This window comes from Phyllostomus hastatus, unplaced genomic scaffold, assembly GCF_019186645.2.
Source record: "Phyllostomus hastatus isolate PE091 unplaced genomic scaffold, TTU_PhHast_1.1 phas_contig_86, whole genome shotgun sequence".
NCBI classification, from domain to species: domain Eukaryota; kingdom Metazoa; phylum Chordata; class Mammalia; order Chiroptera; family Phyllostomidae; genus Phyllostomus; species Phyllostomus hastatus.
The window spans coordinates 17732988-17751298 of NW_025333977.1; the positions used below are offsets into that span (position 1 = coordinate 17732988).

The 18311-nt window shown below is 31.9% G+C and overlaps 1 protein-coding gene across 1 annotated transcript in view; it reads right to left on the reverse strand.

The window, feature by feature from the left end:
• Positions 1-17127, reverse strand: part of SI (sucrase-isomaltase) — a 92323-nt gene extending 75196 nt beyond the window's left edge. The window contains exons 1-9 of the mRNA XM_045851294.1: positions 17072-17127; positions 13204-13321; positions 11910-12043; positions 7323-7440; positions 6315-6424; positions 5291-5442; positions 3905-4076; positions 2240-2339; positions 1179-1291 (exon numbers count right to left, since the gene is read on the reverse strand). Of these exons, the coding sequence (XP_045707250.1) occupies positions 1179-1291; positions 2240-2339; positions 3905-4076; positions 5291-5442; positions 6315-6424; positions 7323-7440; positions 11910-12043; positions 13204-13321 (1017 nt within the window). The 5' untranslated portion in view covers positions 17072-17127. The remainder of the gene's footprint in view (positions 1-1178; positions 1292-2239; positions 2340-3904; positions 4077-5290; positions 5443-6314; positions 6425-7322; positions 7441-11909; positions 12044-13203; positions 13322-17071) is intronic.
• Positions 17128-18311: the final 1184 nt, after the last annotated feature.

Genomic DNA, 18311 nt, shown 5'->3' on the forward strand with positions numbered 1-18311 from the left:
TAAATTCAAGCCTCTGCAACTCTACCCATAAAATTATGTAAGCCAGTGCATCACCACATGTATGCTGCATTCACATGTGAAGCATGACTCAATCTCAACTACTGCTCTAATCAACATGTAATAGTCAACTCTCCCAATCAATATTTCAAAAATGACATGTGAAATCCCTTAAAAATGTGCTGCCCCCTGGTTTGATGATGTGCTAGCTTTACACAAATCTGTATGTAGGCAAGCCTGACACTGTCATTATGATTTCATATAACAGAGACTGAAACTTTTGTGTTCTTTCTGAAATTTGCATTTATCAACAGCAATTTGGGAATTGGTAGACATTATAAATTACCCAAGTGTGTATAATCATAGGTACTCTCATTTTAGGCTTTTGGAACATAATTGAAGACAGTTTTCGAGAGTAATTATTCCCTCTGAGATTATTTTAGGAAATGGGAATTATATGTCAAAATATAATCAATAAAAAAGATTTTTAAAACAAGCATGATCCTTAAAGTTAATACCAATAAAATGATTTCTTTTTCCATGATTACACCAGAAATTATTATATATGCCACAGGAGAACAATGATATGGAAGACACTTTGAAAATCAGGCTTAAGGTAAGCCCTGATTTTTAATCTCCCTAAGGTCCATCTTGGGCTCAGGTAAACTAGAATGTTATATAATAGGTAAGTGAGAGTTGCTTAGACAGTACTCTTAAGATGTAAGACTTCAGACTGTGATTCCAAATCTGCCTTTCTAAATACATCTAAGTATCAGAGCCAGTTTTCCTGGAGTTTACCTACTGTCCATCAACAAGTTCCACTGGTCTTTCTCATAACTAAGCTGCCTCTAGGATTTTTATTACAAGGACGCTCAACCCATACATCCATTGCCCATCCTGAAGCTTGAAGATACTTCCTTACAAAGAAATTCAACTCCTGAACTCAATGGCCTAATAATTTTAAATCAGAAATTCAGACATTTAAATATACATAGGCTTCACTGTATAGAAAATAAAAACAAAAATATAAACCACCAACTCAGACATGAAAAATGGTAAGATTTAAAAATATATTTGGCTATCGGGCCCCAGATATCTTAAATAGTGTCACTTAAATATGTAGACATGTTAGATACAATATATAGCAGAAAACAATTCTGTAATATGGACATGAAGCACACCTCTTGATACTGTTGAACTACTTGTTCTGGTGTGTCGCCTAGAAAGATGTAAAAGTCCAGAATGCCACCAGTAACTCTGTAAGTTATGATAGGAGTAGGCTGGATGAAAACCTCTGCAAAATAAAAATTGAAAAAGCATATGTAAATAGTGAAAAAGGTACACAGTGATAAAATAATTATAGTATCTATTTATATTAACCACATAATTTTACACTGTGTTTTAAATAATTATGAGGAAACAAGATATTGAAGATAGGAAGAATACAGGGGAAAAATAGAATGCCAACAAGTGTGAGATTTATGATAGGACATCTTTCAAAACTTCAAGATGTTTCCCTGGCAAATACTAGAAAAAACTTTCCTAGAAATTGCATAGTAAGTGATAGAGAACCAGTCATTTTACAAAACAAAATATTTATTTCTAAAATTGTGTATCAATTAGTTATTTTAAAATGAAGATTCTCTGAAAGGTCATGTTATTACAAGTTAATTTCTAAGAAAAACCATGTAAAATTTGATATTTCTATATGTAAAACAAACTAATTGTCTGGAAAACCATATAACTACTGTTCTTACTGAAAAATTATTAATTTTTGCAGCTTTTTATTTTACCAATTCACCTCTTAAATATATATATTGTACTTACAACATTAAAATCAAAAGATCCTACATTTTTATGAATTATGATAAACTAAAAAAAAAGTCTTTTTTCTTTCTCTCCCCATATAGACCTTTCTCTTTTTTATTTGTGGTACATGCTAACATCTTAGCAAATGAGGTTGAGGAAAGGGGAGTGTTCCTTGGCATATCTATGCCAGGATTTCAATGTCACTCTGAACAGAAAGGAAAGTGCCTGAAACTCACAACACAGCAAAATAGAGCACTGACATGCAAAACTTCGTTGTCTCACTAACTACAAACTTACTTATAATTCCACATACTAAATCACTAACAATAACGTTTGCTCTGATATACAATATCTATGATTGGAATAAAGAGCATAGCTAAAATATTTCAAGTTAAATTTCATTTAAACATATTAACAGATAAAGTACTCTTACCCATTGCATTGCTGTTCATTAGGAAAACACCAAATGACTTTCCAGAAGTATCTTCAATGCACATGAAGAATGTGTGATGGCCATATAAATTATTATTATTCTATAAGACAAAAGTTGGAAATTAAATTTTAAGTATATTTACTATATAAAGAGTATTATTCAAAATGGCTTTTATAAATTTCAAGTTGTTTCTATAACTTACCTCTCATATCTCTAGGTTAATTTTATTAACCTAGTTTTGTTCATATGGCAGACAGTGTGTGAATAAAACTTTATAGCACAAAAAACATCAAACTGATTTTAGTTATTAATATATTAAGATAAAATACATAATATGTTACAATATTAATAGATTACTTAACTTTCTTTTGTGTTTTATTATGATTAAATGAGCTTTAAGAAGCTATTCATGACATGGTGTTGACATGTTTATCCATTATGTCCATGTATTCCCAAGGAACTGCAGAGAATGCCCAGATTATGTCCACCCTCACAGAACTTTTGCAGCACATTTGATGAGAAGTGATAAGTGTGTAAAATGAAGGAGGCAAATTGGTAATATACTTATAAGGTGAAGGAAATAAGACTGCTCAAATATATTTAAAATAGCTACAAGGTCATCAGCCAGGAGTTTATTAGGTGTTTATTACTGATAGTGATACTATAGAATTTATTGGTAAAATTCATTAGTGGTTCTGTATCAAATGAGATTTTTTAAAACAAATGTACTTATTCATTTTGGGGAATAAAATATTAGCATCAGCATTTTAAAAGTTGGTAAAATTTGACTCAAAGCAATCATAAATTAATAAATGTATAAACGGCCCTGGCTGGTGTGGCTCAGTGTATTGAGTGCCAGCCTGCAAACCAAAGGGTCGCTGGTTGGATTTCTAGTCAGGGCACATGCCTGGGTTGTGGGTCAGGTTCCCGGTAGGGGGTGCGTGAGAGGAAACCACACACTGATGCTTCTCTCTCTCTCTTCCTCCCTCCCTTTCCCTCTGTCTAAAAGTAAATAAATAAAATCTTTAGGAAAGAGAAAGTATATACACAAATAATACACTGTGATGATTTCTATATTAAAATATGAATAAAGGGTTAAAAAGTAAATATTAATTCTGCATAAAAAAGATTTTGGGAGAAATTCTTATGCAGTGAAACTTAAAATGAGTTCTCAATGACATTGTATACATTATAAAGAACTTCAAGTTTCAGTATTTACAAAGAGAACAACTTTTCTGTGCAAATATGTGAATTTATAGAAGATTATCATAGGTTATAGAAGAGGAAGAAGTAGACATATGATGTCCAGTAGATAAACAGCCACTATATTACAATATACCCAATATAACCCAATATAACGTAAGAGTTTGGATTTATTCTAATGAAATGACTAGCCATGGGTAGTTTTAAATACAAGTGTGACTGAAAAGGAAATGATAAAGTATGAAAATTGAAAGAGAACATTCATAAACTGGAAATAACTATTAAGCACACATAAAAATATACTGTTTGCTTATTGATGTAATTTATGACTTTGTTATCAATCCTTACTCTTACAGTAAAAAACTTCTGAATTAAGTAACACTGGAGAATTTCAAATAGGCTAAAAACACCATCTGCTCCAGTATAATGATATTATTTATAACAAGAAAGATCGTTCCTTACATCACCAGGAAGTTGATCTCGGGTAAAAATTGGCCATGTTTTCCAATATAAATCATGACGAAATCTCTTATGAATGTGTTCTCCAAAACCATAAATATATTCACTAGGAAGTTTGGTTGAGATCTGTAAATACTGATCAGAGTATACCAAAGGACCAATGCTGGTGTCAAACCTGTACCATAAAAGAGATATAAAAAATGTTAAAGTGAAGGAATTATCCAAATAATATATATTCATAACCCATAGACACAGTCAACAGTGTGGTGATGGCCAGAGGGAAGAAGGATGGGGGCTGGGGGGAGGTGGGCAAAGGGGAGGAAATGGGGACATCTATAAGAGTATAAACTAAAAATAAAATAATTCTACTAAATATGGGTCCATACTATTTCATTGTAAATATGTCACTCTTTAGCTGTGATCATTTCTTAAGAACACATGCATTACATCATAACCAGAGCTTGTTAATTCCATCAACACAATGTGCTTCATCATCACCAATATACTCCTTCCTTAAAGAACAGTACCTTTATCAATCCCACTTGATAAATATCAGAAATTGGGGAAATTAATTCATGTTTTCCCAGGGGACGAACTGGTGGGCAGCAGAGTCAGATTTCAAACCCAGTTCTGCCTTTCTGCAGGGACAGTGTTTTAAAATGAAGTCTTATTCTGACTCTCACTTCTGACCTATATACTAAAATTAAGCTCAAAATTATTTTTTAAAAAAGAATAAAGGTTGTTTGTTTTATGCACATCAAATATATACTATGAAACATGTGAAAAACATTTAGTGTTTTTGTGATTTTACATAAAATAATTGCAAACTATTAAAATATATTTAAGAAAAGTAAATGCAAAAATTTGATCTTGACTGCTTAATTAACCTTTCTTGGAAATGCAAGATAATTCATCTTGAAAACTGCTAACTTCTTTGTCACTTATATTCCTCATACTACATTTATAAGTTAGACAATAAATGTTCCATTTAATTTAATATATATATATATATATTAAAAGTCTTTTAACATTACTATCAAAATTATCCCCTCTCTGAGTAGTAACTATTTCATCCTACAAATTGATAACAGAGTATGGCAAATAACAGGGAAAGGTCACAATAGGGGCCCTAAGTATGGGAAAATATAGCCAGGCTAACATTGAGTCACTGATACTCTCCACCTTTGGCTTTGGTTGGCCCATTCTTGCACCTTTCATCCACAGGAAATAAACCCCCTGTATTATTATATCTTTACAAAGATATACACCCGTCCTTTTTTGGAAGGAAAAACTATTCTTCCTGAAAGTGATTTAATATTTTCCTAATTCTAACATAGGATAAAGTTGAATAGTTGTTTAAAGTTATGTAAATATAAAGTAATTACTTACAAAATTCTGTTATTACTTTTTCTAGTGACTTTGATGCTAAATGGATTTTCTGTAACCTGCACATCATACAATGTATTAGAAGCTGCACTTCCATTAAATTCTTGTGCAAACTGATGAGGAACTTCATATCTTCTATTATTTGGATCAGTGATCTACAAAGATTTAAACAAATTAGTATTATTTGATTCAAAACTCTTAATTTTCTAATTCATGATTAAATATTGAAAGCAAGTTCCAAATAGAAAGCAATAAATTTAATAATTTATAGATGAGCTATTAATCTAGCCATAAACTTAATTTCAATATTATTGAATAGCTACATACAAAATTTATTGTATAGATTGATAAGGAATAAGCTGAATTTGTTGGTTACAAAAGTAGTGTATACAAAACAAATATTTTTATTGACTAATAAAAATCAATGATAGCATTATGAAATACTTATTTTTGAATACTAGATTTTTGTGAATTCAGTTATCCTTGTTGCTTTTTGATGTTTATCCCTTCAACATTCCATACAGATTTTAAATTCTGTTTAAAAAATTTCTTAATTTTTGTGAAATTTTTGCTAAAAAGGTAATATGCAAAGGATATGGTGCTCTTTTTACTTCCAAATCTAAAAGAATGTACTTGCTTAAAAAATACCACAAAATTTAGTTTCTTTAAAATTACAAATGAAATGATACCAATAAAAAATTAAGGAGTGTAAGTCACATTTATGTGGCACATTTAAACCTTTTCTGAAATTAAATTTTAAATGAATCCTTAGTAATAGTCTGTAATTAAAATAATTTTATCAAATATTTTCCATTGATTACATTATTACATTTTCCCAAAATAACTTCCTGAGAAATTATTTATGTCACATTTGAATAAACAAGCTCAGAGAAGTCAAGTATTCCAACTAGTTCTTTACTATAGAATACATATTTCTTGAGAGAGCAGGTGTCTTGGTAGGTTAAGGGGTAGGCTTATAACATGACTTTCATTATTAACTTTGTTTTAGAAATCTCAAAAATCAAACCTTGAACCGGAAACGATTGGGTGTCTGACTTTGAGTTGTGAGGAGAACACTGTTAATGTCATTTCCAAACAGTGTAGGGGAAGATATCCTGTTTAATTTGGCTTCAAGTCCTTAAAGAAATAAAAAACTTGTTACAAGTCATACTTTTATTTATAAAGATTAATAATTATTAAATGCTTTCTTATTTTTATAAAGTTATAGACTTGATCACAAATATCACTTTTTCAATATAGAAGGTACATAAAAATACATTCTTAATATAATTAATTTTTATTTATTTTTAATATATTAATTATTTTGCTTGAGATAGTATGAATGCAGCTCAGGCATAACCATATCCAACTATTTTTAACGACTTCAAAACAAAATAAGTCCACATCAACCTCACCATCCCTACCTAATAGTGATGATGTAGACTGACTCTTTAAAAACACCGAAATTTGCCCTGGCCAGTGTGGCTCAGTTGGAGCATCACCCCATGGACAGAAGGCATGTTTGATTTCTGGTCAGGGCACATGCCTGGGCTGAGGGTTCAGCCCAGATGAGGTACGTCCCAGAAGGCAACCAACCGATATGTCTCTCTCACATGAGGTTTCTCTCCCCCTCCTTCTCACTCCTTTCTTCTCTCTCAAAAATCACTGGGCATGTCTCCAGGTAAATAATATTAAAAAAAAAAACAAAATTTTACTCATTGCTGCCAGACTAGAATATACTTCACAAGTCCTTAAAATTTAGGGCCAAAAATTCTTACATTTTTGAAAAATAGGAAAACTTATTCTGGAAAGCATAGTAAAATACAATATGTCTCATTTTTTGATTAGCTAATACTTTTAATATTTCCTTATGATATTGCAGTTGTCCCAATTTAATGTAGCCAATGTAAACATTTTTGTATACATCCTTTCCATTCAATTATATTTAAGATATTTTCCAAAGAAAATTTTAAAATGTATTTTGATTCCTCCTCAAATATATTATATTGGATCACCACGACAGAACAATTCTCACCAGCATTTGTTGTTTTAATCTCCTCTGCATTATAGCCATGGTTATTTACAAAGAAGCACCAAGGTGTAACTGAGTCATTCCATGGTCTCCAGCAGCAACCTCGCAGTGCACAAGTGGCCTGATAAAACATTTATTAAAGGAATTATGTGACCGGTATTGTTAGCATTTTTGTCAGCCTCTATTTTTTTACACACTCATTCACTCAGCCAAATGTTTGAATAAATGTTTGAAAAACTTGTGGAGTCTAATGAACAAAATAAACTGACGTACAAAATAGAAAGAGAGGCATGGACACAACGAACAGACAGATGTCAGAGCGTAGAGGGGTGGAACTGGATGAAAGAAGGTGAAGGGATTAGACAAAGAACATAATGTACATAACCCATAGACACGGACAGCACAGTGGTGAAGGCCAGAAGGAAGCAGGGTGCAGGCTGGGTGGAGGTGGGCAAAGACAGGGAAAATGGGGACATCTATAAGAGTGTCAACAATAGAAATGCAGTTTAAAAACAAGTGTATTTGTATATATGTTAAAATATCACTTATTTTTTGTTTCTTCCACTTGGAAGAAATATAAATATTCTATCAATTCAATTAATTAAACAGTATCAGAGATCAATGCTCTGAGTTGTGTTTAATTTATATACCAGTGCACATTTTTGTAAGCTTATATATTTTTAAGGTTGCTGACCTCTGGGTAATTACAATACATTCTGCTGTCGTACAGTTAATACACAAGAACTAAGATATTTATTATATGTACTAGTTATGTATCAAGATGCAAGCAAGGCTATAAAGATGAAGATATGGCCGTAAATGCAAGACTACATAATATGTGTAAGGTATTTATTTTCAGCCAATTGTCAGTTCAAAATTTACTTAAACCTTTTAAACTAGTTTATGTGCCAGGTGTTGCAAATAGTTGATACCATTACTATATTCAATGAATAAAGCAAAATACTGTATTATCAGTGATTTTATTATCTATATGGAAAAAACGTGTGGACTAGAGGAGAAAATTACATATAGCTTATATAAAAAGTTGAGTGACATAGTGATGTTATATATGTATGAACAATAGTGTCATTAAATTCTACTTAATATTTAAATGGAATAGTGTGGTACACTTTCATAATTTGAACACCTACGATTTTTGCTTTCTTGGCTGTTTGTCTTGAAAAAAGTTAAAACCTCTACTTTTAGTAACTGAAGTAACACGTGTGAGCTTCTCTCCTTTTTCTAGCATCAAATTAAAATGTCATCAGAAACAAATACATGTGCACCCACCCAAAAACACAAACATACATGCATGTACATTGCAGATAAGAATACAATTAAATGTGGCCATTTTTTAGGGTAATTACTTATCAGGCTCTAACATCCACATAAATTTTTTTCTTAGAGATGGGAGGGAGGGAGGAAAGAGAGGGAGAGAAACATCAATGTGCCATTGCTTCTTGAGCATGCCTTACTGGGGACTCCTGGACTGCAACCCAGGCATGTGCCCTGACTGGGAATCCCACCAGTGACCCTTTGGCTTGCAGGCCAGCACTCAATCCACCAAGCCACACAGCCAGGACTCTACATGTAACTTTTGATCTGGCAATTTTATTTCTAATTATCTAACTTATAGAAATACTCCAGACAATACAAAAAGATAATTGTATAATATGGTCATTTGTAGCCCTGGCTGGTGTGGCTCAGTGAATTGAGTGCAAGCCTACAAACTGATGGGCTGCTGGTTGGATTCTCAGTTAGGGCACATGCCTGAGTTGTGGTCCATGTCCACAGTGCAGGGCACACAAGAGGCAACTGCACATTGATGTTTCTCTGCCTTTCTCCCTCCCATCCCCTTTCTCTAAAAATAAATAATTTTTTTAATAAAATCATAACTTGCAATTGTCTGTATAACATGTTTTTTTTTAATGTTGGTACAAAATGAGAGGTAGAACTAGACACAGATAGACTAATTTAGAAAGATGTAAAGTTTTAAAAACAAAAGACAATAAATAAATTATAATCATGCCTTGCTAAAATTTCAAAAAAAGTACTCAGTAAAATTAAATTACATGGAGTTCCTCAAAACATACTGTATGAGTTTCCTCCAGCTGTTGTGGCACCCATGAGCAGGGCAGTTGGAGTCAGAAATTTATTCTCTCACAGTTCCAGAGTCAAGGAGTCCTAATGCGAAGTGTTAGCAGAATCAGGCTCCTGTCAAGGCCACAGGCAATAATTCTTCCTTGCCTGTTCCTAGCTTCTGGTTTCTCCGGGCAACCCTCAGTATCCCTTGTTTTGAAGCTACATTATTCCAATCTCTACTTCCATCTTCACATGGTTTTCTTCCCTGTGGTTCTCTGCCTGTCTTCCCTTCTCTTATACTGACTCCAGTCGTTGGACTTAGGGACCACCTTAATCCAGTATGACCTCATTTAACTACGTACATATGCAAATATCTTATTTCCAAATAAGATCACATGTGAGGCTCCAACTAGATGTACATTTTTGTAGGACATCATTCAGCATACTATATACATACAGCAAAATATTAATTTAGAAATGTATGTGTCCTCCATGGCTCTTAATATATTAAATTTTGAGTACTTTTGTATAGATTTTGGTACTTGTTATTTATGTTTATGGTTCTGCCTATTTTTTAGGATTTCAGGCATTTTTTCCCATTATTTTTAATTCCTAATCTAACTTCACTTTTATTTCTGCTTCATTTGAAAAAAACAAAATATTGAAACATTAAATATTCACCAATAGGCACAAATTTTAGTAGGTAAATATAAAATAAATTTATGTTCTTATTTTTATTTTATGTGTACCTAAGTGCATATATAGAATTATTATGTAATTATATATAGCAGGTTGCCTCTGTGTTTTGAATTGAAATGTGTCCCTCACACTTCTTTTATAGGAAGCCCTAACATTTACTGTGACTGTATTTAAAGATAAGGCCTTCAAGGAGATAATTAACATTAAATGAAGTCATTAAGTGAGGCTTTCATCCGCCAGAATGGGTGTCTTCATAAGAAAAACAAGAGACAATGAAGTTCTGTCTGTCTCCCCCTCTCTTCTTTTCTCTCTATCTCTTTCTCTCTCTCCCTCACTCTCTCCATCTGCAGAAAAAAGGTCCATGTGAAGACAAAATAATGCAGCTGTCTTAACAACCAGGGAGAGAAGCCTTACCAGAAAGCAACCCAGATGGCACCTTGACTTCTAGCTTCCAGAATTGTGAGAAAATAAATGTTTATTGTTTAAGCCACCCAGTCAGTAGTATTTTATTAGAGAAGTTTGCACTAACTACTAAGTACACTCTGGGTAAAGTTATGGCTGCTTCTTAAAATACTATTTTAAGTTCTTTTAATTCACCCTTTTTTCTTAAATGATATATATATATGATAAATTAGCTAAAATTTGTTAAAATCATAAGTTTAATTTGTCTCACATTGAAAACACTAGCAGCCTAGAAGACTGACATTAAAGAATAATAGTAGGCATCATAACCTTAAACCATTGTTTTTGAATGTTGTTTCTCTTTAAGATTCTAATAACACATTTTTTTCTAACAGAATTTTATATTTAGCTTTAATCATTTGCTAAAGAGAGTATTAGCTTAAGAAATTATCTGTCCAATTTGCTCAGCATGTCACAGTAAACACTGTTATTTAGCTATTTTATTATCTGGTAAGCAGTAAAACCCAGTATTTCTAATGTTGTCCTAAGGAAAAAATCTTTTCTATTTTCAAGTTTTCATGGAAAAATTAAACATAAAATTATGTGAAACTCAGATATGCATATAATAGATATATGTTGTGTATATAACAGAATAGATATGCATATAGTAGAGCTGTAATATATTGGGCATATTATATAATATGCATATTATAATGAAAATGTATGATATAATTTTAATATATAATGCATATGGTATATGATGTCTTATAATGATTAAATGTGATATTTATATTATATTGATATTATAATGCATTATAATACACAGACATTGAAAACTGTAAATATACAAAGACACACACACATTGAACTTTATTCCCATGCAGATTATGGGGACCAGAGAAGAGTCAATTTAAGGTTATATGAATTCATTTGGTTAATCTGAATTATCTCTGTTTCAGATTCTTCTTCTGAATTACAAAATAATAAAAATATTAATAATATTTTAAAAATCAGTGTTGTTTTTTTCCCACTGATACTTCTTAATGCCATCATTACAAATACTCTGATGGAGAGTAAATATTTTCTGCCAGGTATTATATATTATCAAAAGTTAAATAAGAAGTCAATTTGAGATAATAAAATTTTAGGAAGGTTTATAAAATTAACAATAGCTTGTTAAGCATGGAAAATGTTAACTTTTTAATTTGAATTGAATAGAGATACAAAAAAATATGCTCAATCATTTCTATTATCTCTCTTCTTTTTGTACAGAACTATAATAAAAACATAAATGAAACTTAATTCATGGCTACACCTTTAAAAATATAGCATCAATCTGATATTAAGTAATTATCTTAAAATAATTATTATATCTGTTCATAAAAATATTAAAGACTTGCCACAGACCTGTGTTGGAAACTGTTCTGGAATGCAGTTTATTCTCTCATTGACAGGGTCATTTAGCTCACTGGGACATTTCCCTGAGCCAGGGTACACAGGGGTCGTGCGAGTCACTGGAGTTGGAGTAGAATGACTAATCTCTGGGCCAGAAAAAGTCAATAAAATAAAATGTGGTATTAAATTACTTTTTTCCTATTCCTAATTAATGAATGTTTACATTAAAAGAACACATGAATTTATATCTAGTAAAAATAAACTTGGCATTAAAACAGAACATACAAATTCAAATCCCAGTCCTTAAAAAGAAAAGAGTCAAGCAGTATTTAAAGACTGACTACCTGGAGCCCTCTGGACTGTTTCTACAGAAAAACAAAATATATTCACAGAAGGACTTGAAGTAGGTTCAAAAGGAAACAAAGTGTACAGTCCCACCACATTTACAATTTGTGTTGTGTAGATGGAGAAAGAAGATGAAATGTGGACAGGAAAAGAATGTAGAGAATGAAAAGAATTGAAGAAGTAAAGAGAAAAGTTAGAGAAAGAGGAAACTGTGAAGTAAATAGAAGAGAAAGCAGGAAATAGAAAAGAAAAGTAAATTCCAACTCTGTATAATAAAGAGGAACTTTCTAGCCATTAGATATTGGAAAGATAAAAATGATTGCTTCACAATGAAAAGAAATTTTGGTTTACTAGAAGAAGGTAAGACAAAAGACTAACAACAGTAGAAAATGCTAACCATAGTTACCTTGGAGATAATTTTTTAAGATCTTTTATGGTTTTGATTTGGTTAAGATAGAATGATGAAAAGAAAAAATAGATAAGGTGGACGAGAGTAGTATGCATCAACTCTAAATTAGAATAGAATAATTTACAAAGAAGATAATCCAAACCTTGTTTCCCCTTCCCTTTTTTCGCCATTTATACAACCTCTCTCTCTCTCTGAAAACCAAGGTATAAACCCAGTCTCCCCACTAATTAGAAGGGTCTGACTGGTAACTGTAGACAATTATTCCACCTTCTATGAACACCTTGATTCCTTTGCCCCTTTGCTATTTCTCAAGCAACCCCATAAGGGAAGGCCATTAATGTAAAGGCACATAGATTCTTAATTACAATGGCTCATCATTGAAATAACTGGAATATAATTGGTAGAAAAAGTTGGAGTAATTATGTAACTTACCCGAGATCTTACTTTACAATTTTCATCTCATATAAATTACTATTCAAAATCCGTAACTATTATGGAGTAAGCTCTATCTTAACTTCACTATACTGTGTAATTATTTTTAGCACTACTTACCTTCAACAGCAGGAGTCTTGGTTGCTAAAACAGCAACTAGAGCAATAGCTATTATTGTAACTATTGCAAAGAGGACAATCAGAGTGATTTCTAATCCACTAAATTTCTTCCTTGCCATCTAAAACAAAATAAATGTATGTTTAAAATGTAAAATATATAACTATAAAAACCACCATTGTTATCATAAAATTATATACATTTAAAAAACTAAGCACAGCAGAAACAAAGCTAGACACAGCTCCATAAATTTATGTAACATGAAATAATATACATTGGAAAAATGTAAGCAACATATTCAATTTTAAGTAAAAAGAGTAACTTTATGATGCAGTTACAATAGTACACTAAGATGAAAACATAAAAGGAAAAGAAAAGATAACCAAGGAGGTATGCCCTAGCTTTCTCATTTTAGAGCATTTTCAGATTGAACAAACCTCACATTTGCACTATGTTCGTTAATTCTCACAGAGATACACTATATGAAGATGCTGTTTTTCACATTTTACTTATGAACTTCAATGTAAGAAACAAAAATCTAGTTCTTCCTACTATAACTGTTTAGGTAGCAGCTAGGAATGAGTGACCAGAGGGGAAGTAAAGGCAGGACCCTCGCCATTACAATCTAGCAAAGAACTTTAATACAGGAGGCTGAGAGTGAAGAAAAGACATGGCTGACCAGTTGACTTAGCAGTCCTGAGCTTGGTTTGCCAGATGTCCAAGCATTACAAGAAAAATGGCACAGGAGGAAAGGAGTCCTCGAGACTGTGCTGAGAAAGAGAGGTTTCTGCAAGCTTCTGTAACAATCTCACTAAGATTGCCAGGTGCCCTAAACATCACAAGCAGAAATAGTACAATGAAGGAGGTAGTCCATGAGATTCTATGACAGGAAAGGGACCTTCTGTAACAATTTCACTAAGACCAAGAGCCTTCACTAACTGAGAAAGAAAGCCTTTGTAGCTTTACATCATTTCCAAGGCAGGGGAAGGAGGGGGAACCCCGAGAAGTTGGGATTCTGAGGTATATAACCCCTGAACCTCAACAGTCAGTGTACTTAGATTAGCTAAGTACTCATTTATAGTCTTGGCTCAAGTGTATAGAACAAACTTATTGGCAACTTTATTTTCTCTACCCATGGGACATTTAGACTAGCTGGGTGCCTGCTTGCAGCTTTATGCTCCTGTGTGTCATAATAAACTTATGTCTCATTTACACTATACATGTTGTCTCTCAACTGAATTCATCTCTTGTGGAGAGAGAACAGAGGTGGAGGAGGGGATCTTCTTGACTGAGGTCTCTTTCTTCCCACTATAACTATTGTCTCTCAAATTTCAATCATTTTCTTATAACCATATTGTGGAATATATGATTATAAATATAAACATATGAGAAAAAATAAAAATAAAAACATAAAAGAATAAATATAAAATATAAATATTAATATAAATATACAAAAGGTATAAATGTAAATATAAAAATGAAAAATAAAATGTATGTATGTATGTATGTGTGTATGTATGTGTGTGTATATATATATATATATATATATATATATATATATATATATATATATATAAAGAGTATATATTTGGGTGTTCTTTAAAAAAAAAGATTAAGCCCTGGCTGGTGTGGCTCAGTGGATTGAGCGCCAGACTGCAAATCAAAGGGTCACCAGTTTGATTCCCAGTCAGGGCACATGCCTGGTTGTGGGCCACATTCCCAGTCAGGGACGCTTGAGAAGCAACTACACATTGGTGTTTCTCTTCCTCTCTTTCCCCCTTCCTACCCTTCTATAAAAACAAATAAAAGCTTTTAAAAAAAGATTCAAACTATATGATTTTCAAGTTCCTTCCTCCAAGAGCAAATAAAGTGTATCAAACCAAAAATATATATTTAAGACAACATTATGCATTTGAAATAACATACAGAGGATATCTAAACATAGAATGGCAAAAGCCCTTCTCTAGTAATCACCTTGAAGCTATTTGTTTAATTTCATTTTGACTATGCATCTTTTATCTTGTTTAGTCTTCAAGTTTTTAAGGCTTTTGAGTGTTCTATGATTTTTATATAAATCTTAATTGAATGACATATACCCAGATGAGAATTTAGAATATCCATAGTAAATGCTTCAATAAATTTTTTGTTTTAAAAATCAAAGTTTTTGAAAGAGCCCTTTTATATCAGTCCCTCTTCCTGACCTTTCTGTGTCGGTTCATATACCAAGGCACCCCAAATGGAAAACTTCTTTTCCCTCTTCCATATTTTTCTACCACATTCTATCATTCCACAAGTCCTGTTGATTCTACCTCCAACATATTTTCAGAATTAAACCCACGTCCTAGCCCCACAACTGCAACATCTTTTTTGGGGTAATATGTCTTCTTAGTACGTGTGATTCAATCTTTCTTTGACCTTTCCACATCTGTCCTTCCAGGTTAGTTCCAGTTTATGCCCATTTCAAATGCTATTTCCTCAGTGAGCCTTTTCCTACTCTTAGATGCAGAGTGAATGTATACTTTTCCCATTTTACCATGGCAGGTAGAAATCTACTGCAGTTATTTGTGCATATGTTAATTTCCTCTATTGAACTGTTGTAGATTTGTAGCAAAAATCATGAAAGTAGTTCAGAGCCTGACACTCAATAAGCACCATCTCAATTTTTAAAATATAACTCATGAATGAATGTTTAAATATTAAGATTTCATAATTAACATATATGTACAGTATTCATTGCATTGGTAACCTTCAGACAACCTAAATGTAAACTGAACTTGACAGGTGACATGTGCAGCTATTTAGAAAATGAAACCCAGTTGCTCAATGTTGTATGAGAAATGACGTAGTTGCATTTAATATTTAACTTTAAAGAAGTTTAAGTCTCACTCAAAGTAATGTCCTACTTGGATATCAAGAAGTCAATAAAAATGACTGGCTTTTCTTTTGTTAAAGGAAGTCTAAAAAATACATATTGTCATGAAGCAAACTCTCTTATATCTAGAAAATGAGAACAAAATTAATGAGCTAAAAGTAAACTACTCATGTGAGTACTCATAAACAATAAGTATTAAAATTATTTGTATGCTCTAGGTGATAATGAAAGTGATAATACTTTGAATCACATTAATTTTAAGCAATATATTTGGGGGTAAATTATATATTGACGTCCTTTCTCTGTATACTATTTTCAAAATGAGTAATACATTTTTAGATGATAGCTTGATCTTTAGAAGATTTGTTTGAAAAGATTTAATGTTTTTAAAATGTAACATTCTACTCTGCCTACATATTTTTCTCAGATGAAATATATTTAATTATTCTTAGAGTATTTTTCTATATTACAAAATATTTTTACCCTTATTTTCCTCTACATAAGTCAATTGAACTAAACCTATTATGACTCCACTTAAGTCTGACAAAAAGTTTAGTAAAACCCTGGTCAGTGAGGGTCAGTGGATTAAATGCCGGCCTTGTGAACCAAAGGGTTGCTGGTATGATTCACAATCAGAGCACATGCCTGGGTTGTGGGGCAGGTCCCCAGGAGGGGGCACGCCAGAGGCTACCACACATTGATGTCTCTCTCCCTTTTTTTCTCCCTCCCTCCCCCTCTGTCTAAAATTTAAAAAATAAAGTCTTTAAAAAAGATTTAATAAAGAGCTAGGCAAAAAAATAAAATTCTTAGGTCTTAAAAAATAAATGTTTTCTCCTATTTAGTTCAGGTGGCTATATATTTAAAATGACAACTGGAAATATGTTATTTTTGCTATATTAAAGAAATGCAGATGGACAGGAAGGTTGCTAACATGAATTACGGAAGAATGTAATTACTTGAAAACATGAAAGTAACAAAGAAATATTATTCATAACTTACCTTATTTCATTCCTTGTTCTTTTTGCTGTACTATGCAAGAGCTGGGTAAGGCTGCCAAAGTAAAGATCAAGGAGCACTGCTCAGGTATATATGGAGCTACTCATAAAGCTTTATTGCACCCTCAATCAGTCTATCAGTACTCACAAACATGTTCAACAAGCAATTATAAAAAACCTTAAACCTGGAAATAGTTTGGGTTAATATTTCTCTCTGGGAATTCAGTTAATTAATAATTGTGCTCTCAAATAGTCTTTGTTTTCTGTAAGTTATGAGTTAGCCTAAGAAGATAAAAGTATTTATTTACATTGTTTTTTCTCTTTTCAAAATTTTATTTTGTTTATTATTTGGGCATTTTCCCAGTAAATCTTTTATCCCATTGTGAGATAATTAAATTGATCAAATTTCGCTGGAAAGTAGCAACTCATTGGTAAGCTAGAATTTAAAAAAATATTTGTAGAAACTAACAATTAAAATATAATAAATCATATAAAGCAATGATTTACTAAAAGTTATCTCCTGTGAATATTAAGTTTGAAGAACCAACCAAATTCATAAAAATAAAATGTAAAATAGAGATAGATAAACAAGTAATCAAGATTAAAACCAACATTTTATTTATCTATTTTAATTAAAATACTTAATTATCAAAATTTTATTGGAAACAGCATTTCATACAGTAAAAATTATAGTATCAACTACACTAGTGGTTTGAATGAAGTATTAAAGCATTTAAGAGCAAAGTATTTGATATCAGAGACCTGACATAAAACCCCAGCTAGGCTACATTTTCCTGAGGAACTGTGGGCAACTTTGTTAATTTCTGTAAGCTTAAGTCTCTTTATCTTCAAGTAAACAAAAATATCTACCCAAAAGGTCACTGTGAGAATTATATGAAATAATATAATTACCATTATTACAGCTCTACTATCATGAAGAAAGTACAATTTGACTCTTAAAAGATTGGTATATGCATTTTTCACACAATCTGGCCACTATATTTTTAAGGGAATATGGTTTTTTCAAAATATGGTTACATAGAGTAGAATAACTGCATAGTTTTTTTTTAGTTTAAAAAGAAACAATATAAGTGTATGCTTGGATGACTGTAAGCCTTGGGGGAGATATAAAAGAGAACTTCTAGTATATTAAGAGCAGTGATATGGAAATATGATTATAATCGTTATAGACTGGTCTCAATGGGCAGAACTAAGTCCTATGTAATAAAAATTATGAGTGATTT